General features: G+C 55.2%; 3 protein-coding genes and 1 non-coding gene across 10 annotated transcripts; 2 read left to right on the top strand and 2 right to left on the bottom strand.

Moving 5' to 3' along the window:
• Window positions 1–31: 31 nt before the first annotated feature.
• On the top strand, window positions 32–13,545 carry USP5 (ubiquitin specific peptidase 5). Of its 4 annotated transcripts, none has more exons than XM_069581376.1 (20): window positions 32–300; window positions 2,997–3,122; window positions 3,383–3,449; window positions 3,680–3,813; window positions 3,961–4,106; window positions 4,377–4,561; window positions 5,025–5,119; window positions 5,894–6,087; window positions 6,805–6,876; window positions 7,142–7,229; window positions 7,362–7,487; window positions 8,343–8,496; window positions 8,809–8,983; window positions 9,605–9,693; window positions 10,469–10,591; window positions 11,167–11,310; window positions 11,401–11,546; window positions 11,758–11,911; window positions 12,165–12,249; window positions 12,872–13,545. In XM_069581376.1, the coding sequence occupies exons 1-20, from the start codon at window positions 190–192 to the stop codon at window positions 12,963–12,965; spliced, it is 2,508 nt and encodes an 835-aa protein (XP_069437477.1). In that variant the 5' UTR covers window positions 32–189; the 3' UTR covers window positions 12,966–13,545. The 4 variants fall into 4 exon arrangements, with proteins under 4 accessions (XP_069437477.1, XP_069437478.1, XP_069437479.1 ...); XM_069581377.1 differs by having other exon boundaries at window positions 36–300; window positions 7,142–7,214; XM_069581378.1 differs by having other exon boundaries at window positions 74–300; window positions 10,469–10,660.
• On the bottom strand, window positions 8,003–8,075 carry TRNAG-CCC (transfer RNA glycine (anticodon CCC)). Its single transcript has one exon. It is a non-coding gene; the product is annotated as a tRNA-Gly (tRNA).
• Window positions 13,546–14,039: 494 nt separating the features above from the next.
• Window positions 14,040–17,911, top strand: TPI1 (triosephosphate isomerase 1). Its single transcript, XM_069581373.1, has 7 exons — window positions 14,040–14,698; window positions 15,827–15,950; window positions 16,066–16,150; window positions 16,230–16,362; window positions 16,637–16,722; window positions 17,107–17,194; window positions 17,326–17,911. Exons 1-7 carry the CDS (start codon window positions 14,473–14,475, stop codon window positions 17,442–17,444), a joined length of 861 nt encoding a protein of 286 aa, XP_069437474.1. The 5' UTR covers window positions 14,040–14,472; the 3' UTR covers window positions 17,445–17,911.
• Window positions 17,912–18,012: 101 nt separating this feature from the next.
• On the bottom strand, window positions 18,013–22,882 carry SPSB2 (splA/ryanodine receptor domain and SOCS box containing 2). 4 transcript variants are annotated; one of them, XM_069581369.1, is made up of 3 exons: window positions 22,460–22,882; window positions 19,365–20,112; window positions 18,013–18,411 (listed from the first exon to the last, which is right to left on the bottom strand). In XM_069581369.1, exons 1-3 carry the CDS (start codon window positions 22,541–22,543, stop codon window positions 18,284–18,286), a joined length of 960 nt encoding a protein of 319 aa, XP_069437470.1. In that variant the 5' UTR covers window positions 22,544–22,882; the 3' UTR covers window positions 18,013–18,283. The 4 variants fall into 4 exon arrangements, with proteins under 4 accessions (XP_069437470.1, XP_069437472.1, XP_069437473.1 ...); XM_069581371.1 differs by lacking the exon at window positions 22,460–22,882 and adding an exon at window positions 20,274–20,486; XM_069581372.1 differs by having other exon boundaries at window positions 18,013–20,112; window positions 22,460–22,620.
• Between the last annotated feature and the right edge of the window lie 3,501 nt (window positions 22,883–26,383).

Below are 26,383 nucleotides of genomic sequence, written 5' to 3'. Positions count from 1 at the left end.
TTTCATTGGCGATGGTCAAGAGGCGGGCAGAGGGCGGAGCACTAGCGGGCAGGCTCGGTCCAACTGCCATTCTCGCGCGTCTTCCCTTCGGCGCATGCACCTAACGAGTGGTGCTCATTGGACGGAAGGGTAGGGGGGGGACTAGAAGCGGTGAGAACCGCTGTGTGTGGAGGAGCTGGTGCCGGTGTCATGGCGGAGCTGAGTGAAGAGGCGCTGCTGTCAGTATTACCGACGATCCGGGTCCCCAAGGCTGGAGACCGGGTCCACAAAGACGAGTGCGCCTTCTCCTTCGACACACCGGTAAGCCCATTCCCCACGCCCGCAGCGAGCACGACTTCCATCTCCCTGGTCATTCTGCCGGGGCCTGCAAAGCTTGGGCCACCGCCTCCCTGCGGTGCACCATGGGACTTGTAGTCTTCCACGCTACTCCTGCCGTTGCTTTGAATTCGCGCGAGCTGTCGACTGACTACTACTCCCGAAAGCCATCGCGCCCGCCCCACCCGCTCCTCGTCTCGTGGAGTACTGTGGGGATTGTAGTCGCTCACTCCCCTCATTGACGTTCTAAGCTAGAGGCTCCACCTAGTTGCCGGACTACATCTCCCACGTGGACCCCTGCGAAAGCCTGGGAGTTGGCCTTGCCTGTCGCGCATGGCTCTCCGGGTTTTGTAGTCTCGTGTGGGAGGGATGGGGCGACCCCCCCCACCCACCGCTGTTCGGAGCCCGGGTTGGGGGTAGTAGGGTGGGGACTGCAGTTCCCAGGCGCCTAGTAGCCTGGAAGTGGCCTTGAAGAAGGCTGTTTCTGAGAAAGACTGAGTTATAGAGCCTCCACCCATGGTTAATATGGTCAGGGGGCGGGGAGGTGGGTCATGGGGAGGGGGTGGGGGGAAGAGGAGAGGAAAGCTCTAGTCGTTTCTCCTTTGAGGTGAATCATGGCCGCAGCCCCCTTTCTTTCTCCCGTCCATCAGAGAGAGCAGAGGGAAACCTTTGGAAAGTATTCCCAGAGAGATGGTTTCTTTCGTGGGGGACACTAAGGCTGCTTTCCCATCCCACTCCCACTCCTGACTAGTTAGACAAAGCCACCACCCACACCGTGCTTCACGTTTGGCAGGCTCCACCCGGTACCTCCCTTCCTGCAGTTCTGCCTTCCTGTGACACCGTCAGGCAGACACAAGCCTCCAGCCAGGCCAGAGCCTGAACTGAGGGCAGCAGCCTGGCTGGGATCCGCCCCCCTCACCACCCCTCCCTCAAGCCGCTGTGGGCCCTGCCCAGGGTGTTCAGCCAGACCAGCTCATGGCTGGGAAAACTGCAAGTCAGAGTGGAAAGGCTTCATTAACGCATCGCCAGTGCTGAGTATAGCAGGGTGATCTAAGGCCCATTTCAGGGTCATCACTGTGATTTGTGGGTTGCTTGGTTTGCTAGGCTTTGATCTGGGCCTCAGACAACCATGCTGCTTCTCTGAAGTCTGGCTTTGGCAGAATGTAAAGAGGACAGCTGCTCAGAGTAGAACTCTGGGGTTCCCAGTCCTTGGTGGAATCAGCATCTTTTATTGGCAACAGAGGAGTTTAATCACTGCAGAGCTCCCAGAGGCCTCCCAGTTTATCAAGTGCGTGGATGGTGAAGTGCTGTCTTTCTCAGGAAGAAAAGGTTTTTTTTCCTTAATTATCAACAGATGGTAGAAGTCTCCCTTTCTATACTCCTGTCTCTCTCCTTAGTAATGGTTTGAATAATCCAAAAGGGGGTTTGATCTCATTACACTTTTCTTCTCTCTTCCCTGTCAAGAGGTCTCCATTGGTTGACTTTGCTAACCAACTTCCGGCATATTTGATTATCTTTAAATTGGGTTCATGGTAGAAAGAGTTTATGTGACTTCCCTGATGAGAAACGCTCTATTCATAAATTTTGTAACCCGCACAGTTCTCAGGAGTGGTACAGAGCGATCTATGGGATGGAGAACTGCCCTATTTTTAATTCCCAGCAGAGAATTTTTCAAGGCCACTGAGGCTTTAATTCCAGAAAGAAGATGCCTTGTTGCTTGGATCTGAGAGAAGACTGTTGTCTCCAGTTTCCTCCTCCCGCTTCTCCAGCACCCTCTTCACAAGGGCACTAGTAGACTCGCTCAGGTTGGGGAAAGCCCATGTCCCCTCCTCTGCTGTGATTTACAGTGGACACTTGTCTTTTCCCTGGTTTCTTCCTGGGCTATGTATTTTAGCTGTCTCAGAAAGTGTTGCTAGATTGTTCCAGAAGGGAAATGGCTTTGAAGTTGGAGGTTGATGGGATTTCTTGGAGATTTGGTTATTGGGGGCAGGAGGGGGGACAAGGTGGAGGAGGCATCCAGGTGGTGGCTGGAGAAGGCTGGGCTTCATGTCCTTGCCAGATGGGGTCCTGGTTCAGCTGTGAGCCCCAAGCAGCACATGAGTTCCTTGGAGCCAGGCTTTAGCAGGAAAAAGGAGATGAAACCAATGTGGGCCAGAGTTTGATCACCTGGTTAGAATGAGGTAAAGGAAAGGTCTGATCTTGCTGGCAAGCCCAGGGGTTAGATGTCATGTTCAGATGCTAGTATGTCTTCTCCTCCAGTCTGGAAGGTTTGCTGAATCTTGGTGCTCAGGTGGGGTTGGTCATGGTGTTGCTGGTTTAGGTTCGGTGTCTGACGTGGAGTTCTTCCCAGGTCTGTAGTAGTTGATCCTGACTCACTCTGGATCTCAATCCAGGAAGGAGATCAGGGGAGTTCTTTGCATTGACTGGAGGGCTTCAAAGAAGGAAGAGGAGTGGTGACTGACAGGCATTGCTCAGCCCTGGTGTCCTTGTTGCCCGTTGCAAAAGTCACAGGAGGATGGGGAGACTCTTAGCCATGTACCAGGTCCTGAAAGGCTAATAGGTGACTTGCCAGAGGCCACACAGTGCTTGAGGACAGACCTTGTTTCCGGAAGCCACCCATTTCTAACCCCTGGCCAAGCTTCATCCTGCCTGTGTTTCTGCCCCTGCCTCTTGTCCTGCAGGAGTCTGAGGGTGGCCTCTACATCTGCATGAACACATTCCTGGGCTTTGGAAAACAATATGTGGAGAGACATTTTAACAAGACTGGCCAGCGCGTCTACCTCCACCTCCGGCGGACTCGGCGCCCGGTAGGCAAGACCTGCTGCGCTCAGGCTCATCCTGCTGGGCCACCAGGTTGAATCTGTCTGTCCTGTCCTGACCTCCCAGGGGCCTCATTTCCGCCCCCCACCTGCTTTTTCTGGGGCCATTAAAACTCAGCAGGTGTGATTTTTTTTTTTTTTAGCTCCTTTCTCTTCTGAGATTAACCCACTCCATCCCCATCCATCCATTGTCCGTTTGTCCCTTCCCTGGTGCTGGGGCTGATTGTGCCCTTCCTGCCTCACTGTAGAAAGAGGAAGATGCGACCGCAGGCACTGGAGATCCTCCCCGCAAGAAACCCACCCGACTAGCCATCGGTGAGCGTCACTGACATCCTGTTCTCTTCCCTGAGCTGGTCTTTCCTGCTCTCAGAGGTGCTAGGAAAACCCCCAAAGGAGGGGCCTGGTCAGTGGCCCTGGGACCCTGGGGGGGGCAAGGTGAAGCACTGTATCAGAGGAGGGGGGTCCACCTGCAGTGGTCATCCTACTCGCACTCCCTTCCCCATTACCCCACCCCCCCCACCCCAGCTCCTTTCTTGTCTCACCAGGTGTCGAAGGCGGGTTTGACCTCAACGAGGAGAAGTTTGAATACGATGAGGATGTAAAGATCGTCATTCTGCCGGATTACCTGGAAATAGCCCGGGATGGGCTGGGGGGACTGCCCGACATTGTCAGAGATCGGGTATAAACACCTTCCCGCCCTACCGAAGATTCTGGGGCAGGCGGGGTCAGAGCAGCAGTGTGGTGGGCAAGTTCCAGGAAAGCTGAAGACCAAGCGGCGGGTGGGGCTGGGAATTGGGTCCTGCCTCTGACCCTCTGCTTCCCCCAGGTGACCAGTGCGGTGGAGGCCCTCCTGTCGGCTGACTCGGCCTCCCGCAAGCAGGAGGTGCAGGCCTGGGATGGGGAAGTGCGGCAGGTGTCTAAGCATGCCTTCAGCCTCAAGCAGCTGGACAACCCTGCTCGGATCCCTCCCTGGTAAGGCCTGCCCTGCGCCCCCCTCCACTTTGGGGTGTGACCCGCAGAGCAGGAGCGAGCGGTCACCCTCCTGGGAGTCGAGGGAGAGAGGCTCAGGAACAGAATAAGGAGGGAGACTCATGGGGAGCTGGACTCGGCGAGGGGATGTCCCAAGGAGAGGAGATAAGAGAGGCCTCGGACCAGCGGGGAAGCTGCAGAGCCCCGTCTGTCCACCCACCGCTCCCATAAACTGCTGACCTGTACTCGGCTCGTTTTCTTCCCTGGGGTCAGTGGCTGGAAGTGCTCCAAGTGCGACATGCGGGAGAACCTGTGGCTCAACCTCACGGACGGCTCCATCCTGTGTGGCCGGCGCTACTTCGACGGCAGCGGGGGCAACAACCATGCGGTGGAGCACTTCCGGGAGACGGGCTACCCGCTGGCCGTCAAGCTGGGCACCATCACCCCTGACGGAGCTGGTACACCCCGCCCCCTCCACGTGGACATCACTGGGTCTGAACCACTACTCATTTCACATGACACAAACAAGACATGAGTCCAGTCTCCTGATAAACAATGAAAATATTGTAGATGAAACAGAACTTTCAGATAGCCCCCCAAACCCCAGTCCCCTTCCTAGTAGTGACCATCATTCTCTTGTAAGGAAGAGAGTAAGTCTTCTTCAAATTCACTTCACTCTCGAACCTCCTCCTGCTGGGTGGAGACACAACCAGTTCCAGCCCTCGCCCTGTTGACTGCATCTTCTCTGACAGCCAATCCAAGAAGGGCTCGAGGCCTCACTGATGCTTGAGGGAGCCAAGAGCGTTGCCCTCTGGGCTCGTCCAGCTGTCCCACCAAGGCTCTCGGGGCAGGGGGTGAGCTCGGTGGTTGGGTGGGGCCTGAACTGCCCTCCCCCGACTCTGCTCCTGCCTCCCACACTAGACGTGTACTCGTATGATGAGGATGACATGGTCCTGGATCCCAACCTGGCCGAGCACCTGTCCCACTTTGGTATTGACATGCTGAAGATGCAGAAGGTGAGACCGCCCTCCACTCAGGTTCTCTCGTCCCTGCCCGTCAGGCCCTCCCTCCTTACCCAAGGCGGAGGCTGAGGCGGCAAGGTGGAGGGAGATGCCACGGTGACCCCAGTTCCCAGGATTCGTGGGCTGCCTGTGAAAAGCCTTGTAGAATCATTTCATCGTCAGCAACTGTTACTGAGCGCCTACTGTGTTCTGGTCCCTCTGAATGAGGCAGAGGTGGTCCTTGGCTTGTCGGCTTCTACCAGATGAGACGCAGGTGTCCACTGTGTGGTTGTGCAGGTCAGGGAGTGACCACAGACTGTGCGCAGAGTGTCTAGCAGGGACCAAGGAAGTGATGCTGGGGTGGGGATCTGAGTGAGAAGGGGTGGCTTCAGGGTGGAGGAACCCTTCAGCTAGGGGATGTCATGTTCGTTTCATCCCCTCTTGTGGGTGGAGGCCTGCTGCCTGATGGGCCCCTGGACGGTTGCCTGTGGCCTTCCGGAACTTGCACTGAAGGATACCCAATGGGCCTCCCACGTCCAGGTCCATAATTCAGCACGTTCCAGGCTCTCTCCAGCTGGCTCTCATCCTAGACTATGTTTTAGAACATAAAAGACACGGGTCTGGGGCTTCACTGGTGGTCCAGTGGCTAAAAGCCCGTGCTTCCAGTGCAGAGGGCCTGGGTTCAATCCCTGGTCAGGAAAGTAGCTTCCACATGCCTCAAGTAAGACCTGGCGCAGCCAAATTAAAATGAAAAAAAGACGCAGGTCTGAAGTGCCTCCTCCCATGCAGACGGACAAGACGATGACGGAGCTGGAGATAGACATGAACCAGCGTGTCGGCGAGTGGGAGCTGATCCAGGAGTCGGCGGTGCCGCTCAAGCCGCTGTCCGGGCCCGGCTACACCGGCATCCGCAACCTGGGCAACAGCTGCTACCTCAACTCGGTGGTCCAGGTGCTCTTCAGCATCCCCGACTTCCAGAGGAAGTGAGTCCTCCCTCACCCCACTGCCAGCCCCCGCCCCCAGGCCCTCTCTCCACAGCTGGCCCCCTGGCTCTGTGCCCTGACCCCCAGCTCTCTCCCAGTGGCCAGCCCCCGGGCGCCCACCTCTGGTGCTCTCAGGACCTCTGTTCTAGCTCAGTCTTGGTTCTTGGTACCTGATGAGGAGTAGGTTGTAAAGCTGCTTATACATGAGACCACTGGTGGGGCCAGATGCTCAGTCCCAGGGCTCTTCCAGGCCTCCTGATGTACTCAAGGGCCAACAGGTACTCTTTATTTTGGGCCAGTGACATCAGATGAGCACCTGATGGGGGAGAGGGGAGGGCTGGGACATGGAGACAGAAGAAAGGCAAGTTAGGGTTAGGGAAGTGAGCATCCTGTCTAAATAGGAAGGCCTGAGACACACGTGAAAATTTAGAACATATCGACACGTTCTATTCAAAGAACATGAACTGTATTTATCCTCCTGAGTGTCTTCTACCATCCTGTAGCTCCGTCTTGGGGCAGAGGCTTGTGTACCCTGCATGCTCACCTGTTTGGGAAGGGGAGGGAAGGTGAATTGCTGGAAAGACGTGGACCCCAAGTGTCAAACACATGTCTCCCCACTTTGGAGGGACCTGTTCCCTGAACTGGTAGATGAATGCTCCCTTCCCTTTTCCTCTGGGCCTGGCCGCAGCCCCTTCAGTGATCCTTCCCTTGGCTCAGGTACGTGGATAAGCTGGAAAAGATCTTCCAGAACGCCCCAACGGACCCCACCCAGGACTTCAGCACCCAGGTGTACGTAGCCGGGCCTGTGTGCCCTCTTTCTCTTCCATGACCCCCTGAAGTGAGCAACAGTGTAGCCTCTGGCCAGCTAGACACTTTCCAATTGCTATCTTGCAAGCATGCTGTCTGCCTTGGGTTGGGTTCCCATGGAATCTAAGGTGGTTCACATTTAAGAGAGTTGTCTAAGGGGGTTTGAGCAGGGGTCAAGTTGGGGAGGTAAGGGGTAGATTGGTGGTGTCAGACGGAAGCTAAATGGTTCTCTTGGGTGATGACACAGGGCCAAGCTGGGCCACGGCCTGCTCTCGGGGGAGTATTCCAAGCCAGCACCAGAGTCGGGTGATGGGGAGCAGGTAACGGAGCAGAAGGTGGGTCTGGACCTCCATCCTTCTCAGGCTCTGGAATGGTGGGGAAACTGAGATCCATGTGGGAGGCGTCTAAAGAAGGCCACTTGGTGGCCTCTCGGGCCCCGGCTGAATGGCTGCCCCAACTCTGCCTAGGAAGTCCAAGATGGCATTGCCCCTCGGATGTTCAAGGCCCTCATTGGCAAGGGTCACCCCGAGTTCTCCACCAACCGGCAGCAGGATGCCCAAGAGTTCTTCCTGCACCTTATCAACATGGTGGAGGTGAGGACAGGGAAGGTGGGGGTATTCATTCTCCTCCTGTCTACCTGCACTTCAGTTCACTCCCTTCTTCCTGCTGCTCACCTGTTCCTCCTCCTCTGTCAGCCCCAGCCCAGCCCCACCCCAGTGACCCCAAGCACTGAGCCTTTCCTGAGAGTGGCGTTTGCACTTGAGGACACTTGTTATGCATACAGCCTGATGAAGGATGCTCCCAAAGAAAATGATAGGCGAGTGCTTAGTGCTTAGAAAGAAAGTACAGGGGACTTCCCTGGTGGTTCAGTGGTTGAGACTTCGCCTTCCAGCACAGGCGGGTGCAGTATCAATCCCTGGTTGGGAACCTAGGATCCTCCAGGCCAAGAAACCAGAAACAAGCAATACTGTAACAAATTCAATAAATACCTTTTTTCTTTTTTAATATTTATTGACTTGGCTGTGCTGGTCTTAGTTGCAGCACAGGGGATCTTTGATCTTTCATTGTGGCATGTGAACTCTTATTCGTTTCCACAAGTGGTATCCAGTTCCCCAGCCAGGGATCGAACCTGGGCCCCCTGCATTGGGAATGCTGAGTCTTAGCCACTGGACCACCAGGGAAGTCCCCAATAAAGACTTTTTTTCAAAAGAAGGTCCACATTCAAAAAAGAAAGTACAGGCACTTTCCCACGCAGTCCTGCAGTGCCAGGATGGGCCGGAACTGGCGGGTTGATGAGGGAAGGTTTCTGCTCTGGTCTCCCATCCCTGCACCTCTTTGTGCCCCTCTCCCTTCCACTCCCCTCTCTCCCTGACCCCCCAGTGACTCTTGTAGGCCCCCACCCCAGTGCTTGGCTGTCCAGACCTCCCCACCCTGCCTCTTCCCCATAGAGGAATTGCCGGAGCTCTGAAAATCCTAACGAAGTGTTCCGCTTCCTGGTGGAGGAAAAGATCAAGTGCCTGGCCACAGAGAAGGTGAAGTACACCCAGCGAGTGGACTACATTATGCAGCTGCCCGTGCCCATGGATGCGGCCATGAACAAAGGTGGGTGCTCTGCTACCCTCCCGGGGCCTGGGGTCTGAAGCCTGGCAGCGATGGGGCTTGGGTGCCTTTCAGGAGCAGAGCCCGCAGTATCCCTGCTTACCAACCAGGCCAGGGTGTGGGATTAACCTTGCGCACAGCTGGTCAGCTGAGCCGTGCTGAGAAAGAGGCCAGGTTACAGGCAGACGTGTGTCTGGTGGGTTTGGGGAAGCAGAGGAGCTGAGATAGCCGTGGACTCAGAGGCAGTAGGCCAGGGATGAGCGGGGATGTGGCTCGGCCCCTCTGAAGGGTCCACCCACTTGCTTCTGTCACCAGAGGAGCTTCTAGAGTATGAGGAGAAGAAGCGGCAAGCTGAAGAGGAGAAGCTGCCTCTGCCTGAGCTGGTTCGGGCCCAGGTGCCCTTCAGCTCCTGCCTGGAGGCCTACGGCGCCCCCGAGCAGGTGGACGACTTCTGGAGCACAGCCCTGCAGGCCAAGTCAGTCGCTGTCAAGTAAGTCCTATGGGTCCCGGCCTCCGTCAGGGTCCTCCCCGAGATGCTGTCAGCCTCTTTTGCATCCTCTCATCCCTTTGTGGTCAGAACTCAGGCTTCCATCAGTTGAGGCAGGTAACCTGGGGCCTGAGGGGAACCGAGAGGGCCTGGCAGGAGTGGACTTGGATAACTGCTACATGTTACCTTGACCTGCCCCTGCCAGTCTTTTTCTCTCTTGGGGTGGATGGGGTCACTTTTCAGGAAGCCTCTGTCTGCTCACTTCCCCAGGGCTGGCAGAGCATGGGCACTTAGGAACAGTGGTGGACAGAACTGAGATTTTTAGCACATAGTCTTACTTTTTGCTCACCCGTCACTGGCGTAAACTTGAGATCTGAGAAAGTGCTTTGGTCTCCGAGATTTCAGCCACCTGCCCCTTTGCTGCTCCTGCCCCTAAGAACCCCCATTCCCCTACTTCCTACCTTCTGCTACTGTTCGTCTGCAGACACTCTTGATGCCTGTCCAGGGCAGGAAAGGAATATGAAATTATCTTTAGTGTGGTTAGTTCTTCTACCTATGAGGCTGGACCCGGGTGGGGCTTTCAGGACAGCTTCTCTGGGTACCAGGCCATTCTCTCTTCTCTAGGACCACACGATTTGCCTCATTCCCTGACTACCTGGTCATCCAGATCAAGAAGTTCACCTTTGGCTTGGACTGGGTGCCCAAGAAACTGGGTATGGTTGCCGGGACGAGCAAGGGAGGTTACGCAGAAAATGCTAGAAAAAGAAGGGGCCTTGACATGTAAACTAGTGCTTCTTCAGCTTTCCTCTGAAAGGGGAAACATTATTAAGACTTTGATTTAAAAAAAAATTTTAACTACGTTTTTTAATTGAAGTATCATTGACTTACAACATGGTGTTAATTACTGCTGTAGAGCAAAGCTATTCAGTTATATTAAATACATATATATTCCTTTTTAAATTTTTTGTTATAATTTATCATAGGATATTGAGTACAGTGTGCTGTGCTATACAGTAGGACATTGATGTTTAAGACTTCTTTGATTTTATAGTTATGACTTACACAAGCAAAAGTGGTTTTCATAGTTTTATACAGTTGGTAAGATGTTTTCATTCTGATAATCTTGAAATAGTTTGTTTTCACGGGTCTCACAGGCCCCTGACAACTTTGCCAACCCCAGAACTAGCTTCATTTCCTAGAGAAGTTGAGTCCCATGGAAGTATAGAATCGTTCGGTGGCACAGTCAGAGACCCCTCTCTGGCTCGTGGCTCATTAGTGGTAGATCTAAGACTGGAATCCTGTTCACTTGCCCACCCACCCCCCACCCAGCCTGTGGTTATTTTTATCACACTGTGATGGGTCCTGCTCTGCACATCATCTTATTACAGAGCAAGATGAGGGCAGGGGCCTGAGATTCCCAGAGTGCTCTTCCTAGGAGGGCCTCGGGGATCTGCCGAGGTGAACTTTGTCCTGCCGTACACTTTCTAGACGTGTCCATCGAGATGCCCGAGGAGCTAGATATCTCCCAGCTGAGGGGCACAGGGCTGCAGCCTGGAGAGGAGGAGCTGCCCGACATTGCCCCACCCCTGGTCACTCCGGATGAGCCCAAAGGTAGCCTTGGTTTCTATGGCAACGAAGACGAAGACTCCTTCTGCTCCCCTCACTTCTCCTCTCCAACATGTTAGTGACTCTTCTTCCTGCCTGTCTCTTTCCCTTGCTGATGGGGGTCTTCTCTGCCTGCCACCCCTTGACCCTGTCCTTTGTGCTCCTTCTGTCCTCCCTTTCAAATTGTCTCTGCCCTCTTGATGGACGTGAGGACTGAGAGAGCACCCCAGCCAACTGTTCTCTGTATGGGTGGAGCAGCGCTGGCTAATTGCCTCTGTGGGTGTAACCTCGTGGCCTAGGGGCGGGGGCGGGGGCTCATACTCTGGAAACAGCCTGTTGTGGGAGAAAGAACAGGGAAGGGGCTCCCTGGGGCGCCCCTGGCCTTGGTTCTATAGACCTTGAGGATAGTGCTGGCCCCACATGAGGCTGTGTTGCCATTTTAGTTCTGGAATAAGGTGCCAGGCTGTGGAGGAAAAAACGCATGGAACCTGTGGTTGGGAGAGAGCTGGGGAAGGCTCTGGGGGAGGGGCAGGGAGTGGCCCAAGGAGTCAGGCCCCTGTGCCCATGCTTCTCCCCCACAGCCCCCATGCTGGATGAGTCGGTCATCATCCAGCTAGTGGAGATGGGCTTTCCCATGGATGCCTGCCGCAAAGCTGTCTACTACACTGGCAACAGCGGGGCCGAGGCCGCCATGAACTGGGTCATGTCGCACATGGACGACCCGGGTAGGCAGGGCTGGGGAGCTGGAGCCGGGGAGTGGGGTGGTGGGCAGGGCCAGCATCTCCCCCAAACACTTGAACCCCTTCCATCCCCAGATTTTGCAAACCCCCTCATCCTGCCTGGCTCCAGCGGGCCCGGCTCCACGAGTGCAGCCGCTGACCCCCCACCGGAGGACTGTGTGACCACCATCGTCTCCATGGGCTTCTCCCGGGACCAGGCCCTGAAAGCCCTGCGGGCCACGGTATGGGCGCCCCCAGCTGAGGACGGGTGCTCTGGGAAGATGGGGGCGGGAGTGAGGTTCCACCCCTCAGGAGCAAGTGAGGACTCCCCCTGTGGTTTGGCCAGTCGGGCTCCACCCTTGAGTGGCTGTGATGAAGGAGCAGAGGCCTTCGCTGGGGTTTCTCAACCCTGACCTTGCTTTTTAAAAAAGTAACACTTCCCTCCTCCCCAAGAACAACAGTTTGGAACGGGCTGTGGACTGGATCTTCAGTCACATTGACGACCTGGACGCAGAAGCTGCCATGGACATCTCGGAGGGCCGCTCGGCTGCCGACTCCATCTCCGAGTCCATACCAGTGGGACCTAAAGTCCGGGATGGTCCTGGAAGTGAGTGTCGCGGGGAGAATCTAGCCAGTCTGCTCCACTAGGTCTTCACTGCCAGGCGGCTCTGCTTCTCTCAGGAGGGTACAGAGTCAGAAGTTTCTTTCCATGGACGTGACTCCTGAAGCCGGGGTCCTGGGAGGCTGAGATAGACTTGGGCCCGGCCTGTCTGCCATCCCTGAAATCCCACCCTGGTCATGAGCTGCTGGACACATCCCGCTCCCTCACTGTCTGCTCTGCCCTCTCTCCCCTTCCCTAGAGTATCAGCTCTTTGCCTTCATTAGTCACATGGGCACCTCGACCATGTGTGGTCACTACGTCTGCCACATCAAGAAGGAAGGCAGGTGAGGGGCCAGCACGTGCCTTCTGAATGGGGGAGGGAGTGGGGGGAATGGGTAGGGGCATCCTCGAAGACCCTAGAATATTCCTGGGGTGTGGGAGGGAACATAAGGGACTGCCTGGTGCAGGCCACAATTCACCAGAAATTTATGGAAAGCCTGAGGGGCAGAGATGGGCAAATTAGGGCTCCAGGGCTGAATTGGGCCACTCACTTTTATAAATAGTTTTAATGACCATGGCCACATTCATTTATGTATCATCTGTGGCTATTTTCATGCTGCTGCAGGCAAATTGCATAGCTGCATAGTTGCATAGACCAGGTGGCCTGCAAACCTGAAATAGTTCCTGTCTGGCCTTGACAAAGCTTGCTGACCTCTGCCTTAAAGGAGTAGGTGGGGGTGGGCTGTAAAGATAGCACAGGGGTCCGAAGACACAGAGTAGAAACAACCCTGTGAGATGGGACACTCCCTTCAGATATGAGGCAGCTGGGCTGAGTTTGGGGGCCCAGGCAGAGAAGGTTGCGAGCCTTTGCCCCCGAACCACCAGGGTCGAGTCCAGGGACCACATCAGAGAGACACACTAGAGGATGCCTGGGTCGTTCACCCTTTTCCCCACCCCCTTCCCCAGGTGGGTGATCTACAACGACCAGAAAGTGTGTGCCTCTGAGAAACCGCCCAAGGACCTAGGCTACATCTACTTCTATCAGAGAGTGGCCAGCTAAGAGCCTGCCCTGAGGGCGCCCCGGGGACAGACTGCCCAGCATGAGGAACGGGGCTGAGGGATGGACGCCTCCCTGCTCGGTACCCCTTTTCTTTTCGTCCCCAGCAGCAGGGAAGAAGCTAGAGGCCAGGAGAGAATGGCTAGGCAAAGCGTGGGGTGGGGGGGCTCCGGGGAGACCTTGGGAATGGAGTCGGAGGGGGCTGGAGGGGCCGGCCGCCTGTCTGTGAGGAGACTGTTGCTTCCCTGCCCTTGACCCCACAGCGCTCTGCTTCTCTGTGATCCCGCCTGCCCGGTGTGGAGCGGGCTTGTTCGTGTGTGTGCGTGTGTGTGTGTGGGCGTGTGTGTGTGTGTGTGTGTGGCGTGGGTGTAGCTTTGTGCCGCCTCCTCCACCAAGGGGGCTTCTGTGCCTCCCCTGCCCCTTTGTGTGCGCTCCCCGTGTGGCGGGGCCAGGAGGGATGTGAGGGAAATGGGAGCCAGCCCCCCTCGCCCTCCCGCCTCAGTCTTTGCCCCACCCTGTCTCTCCCTGTCCTACTCTGGAAAATGCCAAAATACAGGATGTGAATAAAAGTACAGTGGCTCAAGCGTGTCCTGTTTGATATCTCGGGGGAGACTGTCTTTCCTGGGTTAGCAGGAGGGTCAGGTTTTGAGAACTGCGGGCCCTGCTCCTCCATGCCACTCTGCGCCCCCTGCCTGCCCCCCTGGTAGGCAGTTCTATACTTTTTACTGCTCTTGGGAAATTGGGGGCTGAGTGAGGTGCTCACAGGGGCAGGAGGGGGAGCCTGAGGGGTGGGGGCTGTCAGATGCAGGGACATGGAGGAGGGCCACGTGAGAGGGGGCCCAAGTGGGTTCTTCTCAGTGTCCCCAGGTGCCCAGTGGGGAGCCCTGGGCACCAGGCCTTGCAGTCCCTTGTCTGGCCCTGGCCGCTGGAGCAAAAAGTGAGGTACTCCTAGGGGCAAGGCAGACCTCTGAACTGCCTCTTTAGTAGCTGCGCGGTGTCCAGCCCACGTGGGTCGTCCCTCCGCCTGTGAACCCTGTTACTTGCCCAGTTAACTGTGGGGCTGGGCCGGCCCTGGGTAGGTCAAAGGTGCCTGCTCAGCAGTCAGGGATGTGGCCGCTCCGATGGGGGCAGGGGGGGGGTTCCTTCTCCCGGAGTTGGAAAGATGCCCCTCACGGCTCTGAGGCCAAGCCTTGGAGTGGAGTGGAGTGTCCAGGCCTTCAGCCAGCCAGCGAGCGCCCCTGGGGATCCTTCTAGCCCTCTGCGGGGTGGGGGGCTGAAACCGTGAAGCGGGGGTTCTGAGCGCGGGGCGCACAGTTCGCGCCTTCTCCCCAAAGTCAGGCAATTCAAGCTGAAAGCGACCCAAGCGAGCCCGCGACGGCCGTGGAACGTTGCTACAAGAAAGGGGGTAACGTCAGAACCTCGCAACGCGGGCGGCGGGCGGGATCCGGGGCAGGGCTGCGGCGGGCGGCGGGCGGGGCCGGGGGCAGGGCTCCCGCGGACCGGGCCAGCCATGGACGAGGACGCAGAGGGGGCGGGTTTCTGCATCTCCGCGCTCTATATAAGCGGCCAGTGGAAGCGGGGGCGCGCTGCTCCTGACCTTCAGCGTGCCTGCTCCTTAGCCATGGCGCCCTCCAGGAAGTTCTTCGTTGGGGGGAACTGGAAGATGAACGGGAGGAAGAACAATCTGGGGGAACTCATCAACACTCTGAACGCGGCCAAGGTGCCGGCCGACACCGGTGAGCCCTGGCCGGGGAGGACTGGGGTGGGCAGTCGGGCGTGGTCGCCCTCTCCGGAACTCTCTTAGCCCGGGTCCGCGTGGCCCTGCGTGCAGGGCTGGGGTCCAGGACTGTCGGGATCTGGGCCTGAGCTCCGCGGCCGCTGAAGCGGGGGTGTTTCGGCGGGGAAAGGCGGGGCCGCATCTCACGGTGCCCTCTGGCTGTGGGTCCTGGGGAGGAGGGTGGCCCCGGGGCGCAGACGGGGCCTGCACCGGCTGGGACTGAAAGGTGAGCCCAGCCCCTGCGGGCGATCGGGAGAGGCCAGCGGCTGCCCGGTGCGTGGGGGTGGAGGCTGCCTGACGGCTCCGGCTGCCCCCTGGGCGCGGGCTCCGTGCGCCGCCGCACGTAGCCCGCCGGAGACTCCTCCCCGCGCCTTGCCGGGTCGGCAGAGTTCCCCTACCGAGCCGCGTCAGCCTCCTGAGCTATCGCTCCGATTCAGCCCGCACGGCGGCCTGTAGGACTCCGGCCTTCCGTGGAAAGGGGTAGAGCCATTTGGGTATGAGGCGCGCTCCTACCGTTATCTCCAGCCTAAAAACGGGAAAGCGCAAGGCCTCTAGGAGCTGGTCGACTCGCTGCTACCCACGGCCTGCGTCCTTGTCCCCTCACCCACCTAAGTCACAGAACCTCGGGGCTGATCAAGAGGCATCCCCTTGTGGTTTATTCTCCCAAAGACCTTAGTAAAAACCCCAGGAGTTGGCTCCTTCTGCTTTTGCTGAAAATCCTGGCCTGGCCTGGGGGAGGTGGGGATGGGCTATTTTAGAAGGGAGGCGGGGTTGGCCCCCAGAGAATGCTGAGTCTAAGAGGTGCCCAGGCCCAGAATAGCCTGGGGAAATCAGAGCCACAGCTGCTAAAGAGCAGAGGGCAGGGCAAGGGCCGTGGCCTCTCAGGGCTACCTGGGAGGCTCAAAGACTTGGGTACAGGCCCAGCCTGGGCTGCAAAGTGGACAGAGATGATCGTGCTGGGGTGAAAAAGCGCAAAAGCAGAACTAAGAAAGTGGTGAAGGCGAAGGGACTCTGGAGCACGGGATGGGGTCTGGTGAATGAAGATTTCCCTGTGATCTCATCCGGTCTGTCACCATCTCATCCTCAGAGGTAGTTTGCGCACCCCCCACCGCCTACATTGACTTCGCTCGGCAGAAGCTAGATCCCAAGATTGCCGTGGCTGCGCAGAACTGTTACAAAGTGGCCAATGGGGCCTTTACAGGGGAGATCAGGTAAGATGCTAGTGGCAGAGGGGTGGGAGGGGGACCCCCAGCCCTCACTGTCCTTATGGAGGGGACAGCGACAGGGTGGGCTCCTTGCTGAACCACGGCTTTTCTCTTCCTTTAGCCCTGGCATGATCAAAGATCTTGGAGCCACGTGGGTAGTCCTGGGGCACTCTGAGAGAAGGCATGTCTTTGGGGAGTCAGATGAGGTTAGTAACGGGGGAGGGGGGAGGAGATGAGGGCTGGCTTGTTCCTAGACGGGTGCTCACCAAGTCTGTTCCTCAACAGCTGATTGGGCAGAAAGTGGCCCATGCCCTGGCAGAGGGACTTGGAGTGATCGCCTGCATTGGGGAGAAGTTAGATGAGAGGGAAGCTGGCATCACTGAGAAGGTCGTTTTCGAGCAAACCAAGGTCATCGCAGGTATCTCTGGAGAAAGGGGCCTTTGAGCCCAGGGCTATGAGATGCAGAGGGTGGGGTCGGATGCCCTGCAGCCTGAGCCTGTCTGGTGCTGATGCAGGAAAGGGGAGGGTGGGAATCCTGTATCCTTCCTATTACTTCTACTCCTGCCTCTAATGTCACTTTCCCATAGTAGCCACCAGGGGGCAGTAGGCCACCAGCACTCTTATTCTCTAGGAAACAACTGGTTATGTTCTTCCTTGTTTTCACCCTGCCACCTGTGATCTCTGTCCCACAGATAACGTGAAGGATTGGAGCAAGGTTGTCTTGGCCTATGAGCCTGTGTGGGCCATTGGTACTGGCAAGACGGCGACACCCCAACAGGTAACCAAGCCCAGGAGCCCTGTCCTCATCCTCCCCTGTCTTGATAGAACTGGATGGCCACAGCGACCACCTGGGCCAACCCATTTAAAAGACAGGAGAGGGACTTCCCTGGAGGTTAAGCCTCCGCTGCAGGGGGCACTGGTTTGACCCTAGTCAGGGAACTAAGATCTCGAATGCTACATGTCAATCCTGCGTGCTACACGTGAAGACTAAATAAATAATAAAAGGAGAAAAGAGAGTTACTTGTCCCAGGATACTCATTCCAGGGCCTGGGTGGGATCGAAGCCCCAGGGTTCTTGCCTGCAAACCACATTGCCTGTCTCCACTGGAGCCCAGTGTTTTTTCCCCAGTGAATGGAGGTCTTAGTCTGGCTACTTGTTCTAGGCCCAGGAAGTACACGAAAAGCTCCGGGGATGGCTTAAGTCCAACGTCTCTGATGCAGTGGCTCAGAGCGCCCGCATCATTTATGGGGGTAAGTGGGTTTGGCTCCAGCCTGAGGTGGGGTGGGCTGAGAACCAGACCGAGCCCTCCTTCAACCTGGAGGCCGGCGTGGAGTACCCCCATCTCATCGCTGACCAGTCCTGCTCTTGTCTCCCTTCCCAGGTTCTGTGACGGGGGCAACCTGCAAGGAGCTGGCAAGCCAGCCTGATGTGGATGGCTTCCTTGTGGGCGGTGCTTCCCTCAAGCCTGAGTTCGTCGACATCATCAATGCCAAACAATAAGCCCTGTCCATCTCCGTTACCCTTCCTGCCGAGCCAGGGACTAGGTAGCTCAGAAGCCCAGTAACTGTACTGCCCCCCAACCACACACGCTTCTTGTGGTGTCGCCTGACCCCTCTCGTGGCCGAATCCAGTGCACCTCTTCGTTTACCGTTCACACCCTACCTTGTCGTGGTTGGGACCAGAACCATCCCGCCTCCACTTACTGTACCCGTTGGAACTAAACCTGTCACCAAGGTGGCTTCTTCTTGGCTGAGAGGTGGGAGGGTGGTTTGCTCGTGGGTCCCCTCAGTCCCCAGTGAAGACAGGAGAGAACTGGTCCTGTCCCGTCTCCCGCCATGAGGCCAAGGGCTGAGAGAAAGCCCTGTCCTCAGCTGAGGCCAGGGCGCTGCTCCCTCCCGCGGTGCCAACGCCTGTGTGTGTTGTGTCTGAGCAGTCCCGCGTGTGGGGGATTAAACACCTGGCACTGAGCCCTGTGGTGTGTTCTTCTTCACTGAACTTGCCCCCATCATCTCTTTGCCTTTCTTGAGGCAGCCGGGGGATCCTTGTGCCCCAAAATACCACAGACCAGTTTCTACAGCAGCACATCTCTTATAATTTTTACTTGCAAAAATGTCTTGCGTACCACGCTGCCACAGCCTTGACTAACAGCTCCGTCCCTTCCACCCTCTGGGTGGTAGCTCTGGAGCGGTGGCACTCAGTCCTGAGGTGGGGGGTGGGGGTGGGACCCAGCCTTGACTGCCCGCAGCCTCCCTGGTGGTAGGTAGCCATTCTCCGCCAGCAGTGCCTCCTGCCCCCGAGGGGTGAGTCAAGGCATCAGGGCCACATGTGGTTCCCCCGGGTCACTGGTAGAGCAGGTAGCGCTTCAGGGCAGGGGGCAGGGGCAGGACTGAAACGTGGCCTAGCCGTGTGTCCCCCAGGGCGTGGCGCACACTCAGGCGGCTCAGGTGCAGAAGGGAGTGTGGTTCCGCTGGGGAAGAGAAGGAGGGAAGGTGAGTAGGGGTGCGACTCCAGCCAGAAGTCCTCAAAACACAGGGTCCTGCCTGGGTTCCCTGTTCTCCGGCTGCAAGTCCACTCCCACCATGGTTGAGTGGGAGGCCTAAGGTGCCCTTAAGTTCTGCATCTGCTCTGGGGGAGGCATCCCAGATCTCACACGTCCCCAGTCAGAGTTGGGGTGAAGCCCTAAGGCCCTCTAAGCAAGGGGCCAAGGCGGCTCTGACAGGGGGCTGGCCCAGGCTTTGAATCCAGAGAGGCCTTGGCACTGGGGCTGTGCAAAAGGCAGCCCTCTTCACTCTAGAATAGTTCCCATGGGCTATAGTGGGGAGAGGCAGCCACCCTCCGCTGAAGACTCTAACTGTAGAAAGACCTGGCTCCCTGGTTCCCCAAGGAGGCCCCTGCCCGCAGCCCCACCTCGAGGCCTGCCTCCTTCACTGCTCTCCTTCCAGATACCCAGCCTCAATGGCTCCTTCCTGGGGTTTGGCTGAAGAAGGAAGTAGGTGTATGTCACAGAGTCAGAGCCCACAGAGCCAAGTACACGCCCTGGGCGCCTGGCACCGCAGGTCCTCTTCCTCCTGGAGTTGGACTCCTAGCCCAGGGCAGATTTAACCCTTTGCACTTCTTGTTCCAGGGGCTGAGCTCTCCTGGGAAGCCCTAATCCCTGGGGTGTGTCCCTCCATTATGAGGACTCACCACCTCCTAGCAAGTTGCTTTCCCATCTTGTACTTACTTTTACCTCTAGGACTGTTAGGAAGATGAACTTAGGTAACAGCTGTGAAGTCCCTTAGCCAATCCCGGCACTGAACTGGGTAGGAAACCAGTCAGATGATGGCCCATTCCCTCTGTGGTTGTAAGGCGCTGAGCATGCATCCCAAACCACAGCCACCAGGGGCCGAACACTCGCCCCACACCCGTCCCAGGCCTCACCTCTCCTTTCGCCCAGGTAGTTGATGCGGACCTGGCACTGGCCCCAGACCGCGCTTACTGCTGGATAGAGGGTCCTGCCCTTCAGTCCGCGGAAGGCCGGCCCCAGGTAGGTGCCCCCGACAGCGTAGCCCAGAGTTCCCTCCTCCATGTCCAGTACCACCAGCAGCCTCTCTGGCACCTCCAGCGGCTCACCCTGAGGTCCAGGTGGATACTGGGGGGCCCCAGTCCCCTTGCTCTGATGGTACAGTTTCCCCCGCCCAATGTCCCAGCCCCACGACTCGCTGTTGCTGCCCAGCAGCGCCGCGTAGTGGTCAGCCTGCAGCGGGGCGCGGGCTGTGGCCACGCCCACCACGGCGTGGGTGCCCCTCTGTTCCCGGGGCCAGCTGATCTCCCAGGCGTGCAGGCCCCTCGAGTAGCCCCTCTTCCCCCGGGCCCCATCAGTGCTCTGGGCCACGGGCCGCCGCTCAAAGCACAAGCCCCCTTCCTTGACCTCGATGTTCTCCGAGCAGTCCTTGGGGTTCCAGCCGTGGCGCCTCTGGGCCCCCAGGTCAGGAGGGGGAGCAGACAGCAGCTCCTCCAAGCCCTCGGGACGAGACCGGTCAAGGTACAGGGCCTGTGGGGTGGAGGGGCCGCTGCTGCCCCCTGCCAAGGCCGTCTGGCCCATGGAGGTGAGGAGCTGGACGATTCCCCGAGAGAGGTTTGCTGCGGCGTCTCTCTTCTGAAAGTTGAGCTCCGGGTCGGGATCGACCTAGAGAGGATTTGGGAGAGAAGAGGGTGTGAACCGAGGGATCCTGGAGGGGACTCGTCACTCAGGTTTGCACCCATCCTTGTCCCCAGGTTTGCTCACCGCTCCTCTCTCTTCGTTCCCCTCAAAGCTCCTAGGCCCATCATTACCCTGTCCTCACCCACCTGTCCGGGCCTCTCGAGACTCGTGAGGTCGCCGCCTTTGGGCCTGCCAGGGACAGTCTCCTTCACCCGCTCCGTGCCCCTGTCACCGCCCCCGAACCTCGCCCGGCTTCGCGTGCCGGGAGGTCGCCGGCCCTCCGGAGGAGGCGAGCCGAAAGTTACCGAAGCGCGCAGGGGGCAGGACCCCGGCCGCTTCCGCCTCCGGCCCCGCCCCCAGACCCCGCCCCGCCCAAGGCCCCGCCCACAAAGCCCTCCAGGGCGGTTAACCCTCTCGCTGCCGCGCCAGGTCGAGTCGCGCCCCAAGGCCACGACCCCGGGGCGGCGGGGGGGCCCTAGAGGGTAGTTAACACTTGGCTGGGGCAGGGGCTTTCGGGGCCCCGTGGTGCGTAGAGGCCACTCACGGGCAGTTAACCTCTGGGTAGCGTGCAGGCCGCCCCCGAGGCGATCTGCCCGGCGCTTAACCCATTCTTGGCCACTAGGGAGTCCACCCCCCGGCAGCCCAAGTTCAGAATTAACCCTTTCGTGGTACCGTCGCTTTGAGGTCCCTGGAGGTCTGTTCTTCAAAAACTTTGAGTCTCCCGGGTAACTAGCTCCTGAGCCCCTCGGGATACAGGACACGAGGTCAAGGAAGGACCTCCATTGTGGTGCCATCTAGTTCCGAGTGCTGCTGATTCTGTCATGTTACTGGGCTGATCTTTTTCTGACCTGGGGTGTGAGTCAGCCGGCTGTAAGCCTGGGGTTCTGAAACCTGAGTTTCTGGCTCTGAGCGGCAGGTGTCAGAGGTCTGCATGCATCACCCTTCACATGAATCCATTGCTGAGCTAGTGGCCTCATCTGGTAGTGCAGTGGTTAAGACCTTGCTTGTGCGTGAAGCTACCGCACTACTTAGCTCTGTGACCTTGGAGAGGTTGCCAAACTTCTCCTGAGCTGTTTTCTCTTATGTGATATGGAAATAATGATGATGCTTACTTCACAGGGTTGCGATAATCCAGGCAAAGTCTGCTAGTAGTACGCACTCAACTAAGCATAGCTATTTCTGTTTCCATAACATTTACTAAGGGCCCATTTTATCTTTTAAAAAATATTTATTTGACTACATCAGGCCTTAGATGCATTATGAGAAAACTTTCATTGCAGTGCACAGATTCTCTAGTTGCATCGCATGGGCTTAGTTGCTCTGAGACATGTGGGATATTAGTTCCCTAACTAGGGATCGGACCTGCGTCCCTTGCATTGCAACGCAGATTCTTAACCACTGGGCAACCAGGGAAATCCCAAGTGCCCATTTTATAGAGATCCAATATCCGTGGCTCAGCAGTAAATAATTTCTCAGTGAGGGAAACTCCGATCTGATCCCTGAATTGGGAAGATTCCCTGCAGGAGGAAACGACAACCCACTCCAGTATTCTTGCCAGGGAAATCCCCATGGACAGAGGCACCTGTGGGGCTACCATCCATGGGATCGAAAAGAGTTGGACACAGCTGAGCGACTCAGCACAATATAAGATAGTGGCAATACCTGCTGTGGAGCCAGGCTGCCTGGATGTGAATGCCTGAAGTCTGGTAGGAAGGGGACCTTGAGCCAATACTAACTTCCTCATGCCTGTTTCTCTCTCTGTAAAATGGAGATACTATTGGTTTATCTACTGCATAGGCTCTAGCGAGGATTCAGTGAGATTATTCAGTAAAGTACTTAGAACAATTTCTGGTTCAAATTTAATCATGTGTGCTGAGCACTAAGGACTAAGCAGTGAATCCTCAAGGAAGTTACAAGAACACTTATAAAACAGTTTATCATGTGTTAGATAAAATTTTGGGTATCTAGAAGGTACTAGGGGAGTAAAAAGGATAGGTCTGCTAACCAGGAATCAAGCAGTTCAGAAAGGAAAGTGTCCTGGAGGAGATGACAGTGGATTGAATCTTTAAGAATGATAGGAAAAGACTTCCCTGGCTGTCCAGTGGTTAAGACTCCATGCTTCCACTGCAGGGGGCATAGATTCGATCCCCAGTTAGGGAACTAAGATCCCTCATGGCACACAGTGTGGCCAAAAAAGAAAAAAAAGACAAGAAATTTATCTGACAAGTGGTTCTGCAGGACAGAGATTGGATTAGAGTCACTGCATGAAGCAGACATTCAGTTTATGTGGTCAACATAAAAACAACAACAACAACAAAAATACAGGACTTACCTGGTGGTACAGTACATAAGACTCTCCCTGCCAGTGCAGGGGATATGGCTTCCATCCCAGGTCCTGGAAGATTTCACATGCCATGGAGCAACTTAGCCCGTGTGTCACAACCACGGAGGCCCACGTGCCTAGAGCCTGTGCTCCACAACAAGAGCAGTCACTGCAATGAGGAGCCCGAGCACTGTAATGAAGACCCAGTGCAACGAAAGAAACCAACAGAAGCAGTAGCGCTTGGAAGATTTCAGGGTTTCTGTAGCAAGAACGGAAGCTTGAGACACAAGCCTAGGGAAGTGGGTGTGAGATCAGGAGGCCTAAGAATGAAAACGTTACCTGGTAGGACAGATGGGTAATGGGGAGCCACATAAGAAACTAGGGAGGAACATGGTGGAAAACTCCTTTTAGAAAGATCACCCTGGCAGCAATGGAAAGCAGGCTTCAAGGGAAATAGATGGGAGCAAGAAGATTGGTTCCAGTGACCCAGGTGACAAAGTGTTGAGAGCCTGGAATAGGGCAGTTGAAATAAGGAAGAAAAGAATTCAAGAAACACTGATGAAACGGCAAGATCTGGTGACTGATTAGATGCTAAGGCCAAGAGGAGGAAAGAGAGAAAGGGAGGTTTCCTTTTTTCATTTTGACCTCACGGGTGGGGCGTCTCTTGTTGTGGAACATCAGCTCTAGAGCTTGTGGGCTCAGTGTTAGGGTCCACAAGGGGCTCATACATAGGGTATAGTTTAAAAATGGCCCATTGTGGTGACCTGACAAACAAGGGATGAAGTCACAGTGGCCACATTGCCCTGGTGGCATCCTATTTTTCCCTTAAAGCGATATCCTGTTTTTCCCTGCTGGTGCCAGGTTCTCAAGACTACGTGACCAGCCAGCTGTGAGACCCCTCAGACTACATGATCACAAGACCCCAGCTGTGGGCTAAAGATAAACTAAGGCCCCCTCCCTTCAGGGCACAATTTCCCACCGACGGGGTTTAAGAAGGTTTGGCTGTAAAGGGAGGGCATTGGTTTTTCTCTAAAGCCAGTCATTTTCTCTCTTCTATAATAAATCTTTCCCTGCCTGAATGCCCCGGTCACTCTCTTTCTCTCCATGCTCTCCTTACACTCAGTAGTTGTTGCGCAAGAATTTTGTTGCCCCGAGGCATGTGGGGTCTTAGTTCCCAGACTAGGGGAACCTGTTTCCCCTTCATTGCAAGATGGATACTTAACCACTACACCACCAGGAAAATCCAAAAGGGGGGTTTCTAGCCAGGAAGACTTTGTTAGATGGTGGTGCCACAAGTGAAGGTGGAGATGACAGAAAGAGGAACCATCGGGGACTGGGCAGGAGGGTGGGAGAAAGAGATGGTGGGTTCACTTTAGGACGGGTTTTTAAGGTGCCGAAACAACTCAGTGGGACCATCCAGAACATGCTTGACAATGGCAAGTCTGGAAAAGAAAAAGAAAATGGCAGGCCTGGGGATGGGGGGTGGGGTAGTGAGAAGCCTGGACTAGAGATATAAATTTGGGAAGTGTATCAGCCAGGAGTTGAACTCCGAGAATCAAGAGGGGCCCTGGAGAGAGTGCGCAGAGTAAGAAGACAAGGAGGACACAGCACAGCAGACAATTCAAGTCTGATTACATACACAATGTTTTTGGTCATTGGCAGCTTTAGTGAGAGAGCACATGTGTGCTGTAGGAGGTGGGGGTCCAGGCTGAAGGTCCTTCCTGGATGCCAGACACTGTGCTACACGCTTCACATTTTTAGGGGGTAGAGAAAGAAAGGGCCATAGTTAAAATTACCCTTGAAAATCCCTTACTTACCCCATCTATTAGGTACAGCAGATGTTCAGTCGCTAAGTTGCTAAGTTGTGTCAGACTCTTTGCAGCATATGTTAGCTTCATGTAAAATACAATACAGGACAGTACATATACAGTGATGTACAGAATATAATTTTCTTTTCTCTTCTCTTTCTGCCATGCCCCATGTGGGCTCTTAGTTCTCTGACAAGGGATCAAACCCACACCCCCTGCACTGGAAGCATAGAGTCGTCACCACTGGACCGTCAGGAAAGTCCTTTATATTATTATAATTAAAGAGAAAGAACACATATTAAACAGAAAGATCCCACGTGATGCCATAGAGATCCAGTATGCTTCAATTAAGATGACGCTGCCAAATATATATTAAAAAAAAGAAGAAAAAGAAAAAATTATAAACAGAAAGAAAAAGAAAGATGTGAACCTGAACACTTGTCATCCACTCAACCTGGATATTCTTGCCAGTGTGACAACAAAAATAAACATATGTCTTGGTAGATGGATACCAAGCCTAATCCAAGGCCAAATCTAGCTCAGTTTGAGAAGCTGCACCTGCTCAGCTGTTGGTGGTTTCAATGCTTCTTCACCAATTGTTCCTGCTGACTCTTGAACTGCTCAATTTGCTGGTAATAGGTCAAATATCCCACAATGCTGCGAGTAATTTTAACTTTTTTTTTAAACTGAAATGTAACATATACAAAGTATACTAACCTGAAACTGCTCAGGGAATTTTACATATTTATATATAGCAAAAAGATGAAGAAAATGTCCAGCATTCCAGACAGCTCCTTCTTGCCCTGACACAACACCCCTAAAGGTACCTCCTGCTTGAGCTCTATAGATAGCTTTACCTCTTCCTCGATACTTTGGCCCCCTGATGGGAAGAGCTGACTCATTGGAAAAGACCCTGATGCTGGGAAAGATTGAAGGCAGGAGGAGAAGAGGACGACAGAGGATGAGATGGTTGGATGGCATCACCAACTCAATGGACATGAGTTTGAGTAAGCTCTGGGAGTTGGTGATGGACAGGGAGGCCTGGTGTGCTGCAGTACATGGGGTGGCAGAGTCAGACATGACTGAGCAACTGAACTGACTAACTGACTTCATCGATTTCTTGCAAATGAAACAATACAGTATGTATTCTTTGTATTCTTTTGTGTCTGACCTGTTTTTTCCTCAACATTATGTCTGTGAGAGTCATCCATGTTGTTGCATGAAATGATAGTTGTTTGAATATTCCACTGTAAGCGTGGGCTTCCCTGATGGCTCAGCAAGTAAAGAGTCCATCTGAAATGCAGGAGACACAGGAGACTTGGCCCGGGAAGATCCCCTGGAGGAGGAAACGGCAACCTACTCCAGTAATCTTGCCTGGAAAATGCCATGGACAGAGGAGCCTGGTGGCCTACAGTCCATGGCGTCACAAAGAGTCAGACAAAACTGAGCCCAGGGCATACCCATGTTGTATGGATATACCACAACTGTTTCCATCTTTAGCTACTGTGTATAGTTATCAGGAGTCTTTTAATGGACCTAGGCAGCTCATTTTTGTTGGGGGCATACTTATGTGCAGAATTGTTGGGTTACAAGGAATTACAATGTATAGATTTAACCACATGTAATTTTCAGGTTTCTCGCCACAGAGGGATTTTGTTCAGAAATGAAATCGTTCAGTTATTTACAGCATGGAACGCTTTAACAAGTTTATGAAAATTTGAGCTGTTCGGTTCTTTCTCTTTATCAGTTCCTCAGCTTTTTATTACTGGTTTTCTGTTCTTTGTGTATTTCAGTTTCTCCCACAGAGCCACCACGATCCACTTGCTAGGCCACTCAGTGAGTTTCACTTGTCAACAGAAAACCCTTAAAGTTCTAAACACATTCTTCCCAACATGCAAGGACTGTCTGAGGTTTGTTTCCATGCCTGCTGAATATAAAAGATGCAACTGGAAATATTGGAGCATCTTCAAATTGTTCAACTCATGACCACATTAAGCCCAGCATCAGCTCTCCCTGGCTCTCAAGGAGGAATCTCAGCCTCATGCATGTGACTTTGAAACAGAACTTCACGCTTACAGCAGAACGAAGGATGGGGTGATGTTAGGGGGAGGAAAACTTCAATGCC

The sequence above is a fragment of the Ovis canadensis genome, chromosome 3 (assembly GCF_042477335.2).
Source record: "Ovis canadensis isolate MfBH-ARS-UI-01 breed Bighorn chromosome 3, ARS-UI_OviCan_v2, whole genome shotgun sequence".
Lineage (NCBI taxonomy): Eukaryota > Metazoa > Chordata > Mammalia > Artiodactyla > Bovidae > Ovis > Ovis canadensis.
The sequence above is the reverse complement of the archived record's forward strand: the minus strand, read 5'-3'. Positions and strand labels throughout refer to the sequence as shown.

What these genes read in the sequence shown, in the direction of transcription:
- USP5 (XM_069581378.1), top strand. Translation starts at nt 190, where the DNA reads ATGGCGGAGCTGAGTGAAGAGGCGCTGCTGTCAGTATTACCGACGATC. An exon ending in GCCAAGTCAGTCGCTGTCAA is followed by an intron (nt 8,984 to 9,604) that starts GTAAGTCCTATG and finishes TCTCTTCTCTAG; the next exon opens with GACCACACGATTTGCCTCAT. An exon ending in CTGGGTGCCCAAGAAACTGG is followed by an intron (nt 9,694 to 10,468) that starts GTATGGTTGCCG and finishes TACACTTTCTAG; the next exon opens with ACGTGTCCATCGAGATGCCC.
- TPI1 (XM_069581373.1), top strand. Translation starts at nt 14,473, where the DNA reads ATGGACGAGGACGCAGAGGGGGCGGGTTTCTGCATCTCCGCGCTCTAT. An exon ending in GCAAACCAAGGTCATCGCAG is followed by an intron (nt 16,363 to 16,636) that starts GTATCTCTGGAG and finishes TCTGTCCCACAG; the next exon opens with ATAACGTGAAGGATTGGAGC. An exon ending in CGCCCGCATCATTTATGGGG is followed by an intron (nt 17,195 to 17,325) that starts GTAAGTGGGTTT and finishes CTCCCTTCCCAG; the next exon opens with GTTCTGTGACGGGGGCAACC.
- SPSB2 (XM_069581372.1), bottom strand. Translation starts at nt 22,543, where the DNA reads ATGGCATGTGAAATCTTCCAGGACCTGGGATGGAAGCCATATCCCCTG. An exon ending in CTTATGTACTGTACCACCAG is followed by an intron (nt 20,113 to 22,459) that starts GTAAGTCCTGTA and finishes AATCCTCTCTAG; the next exon opens with GTCGATCCCGACCCGGAGCT.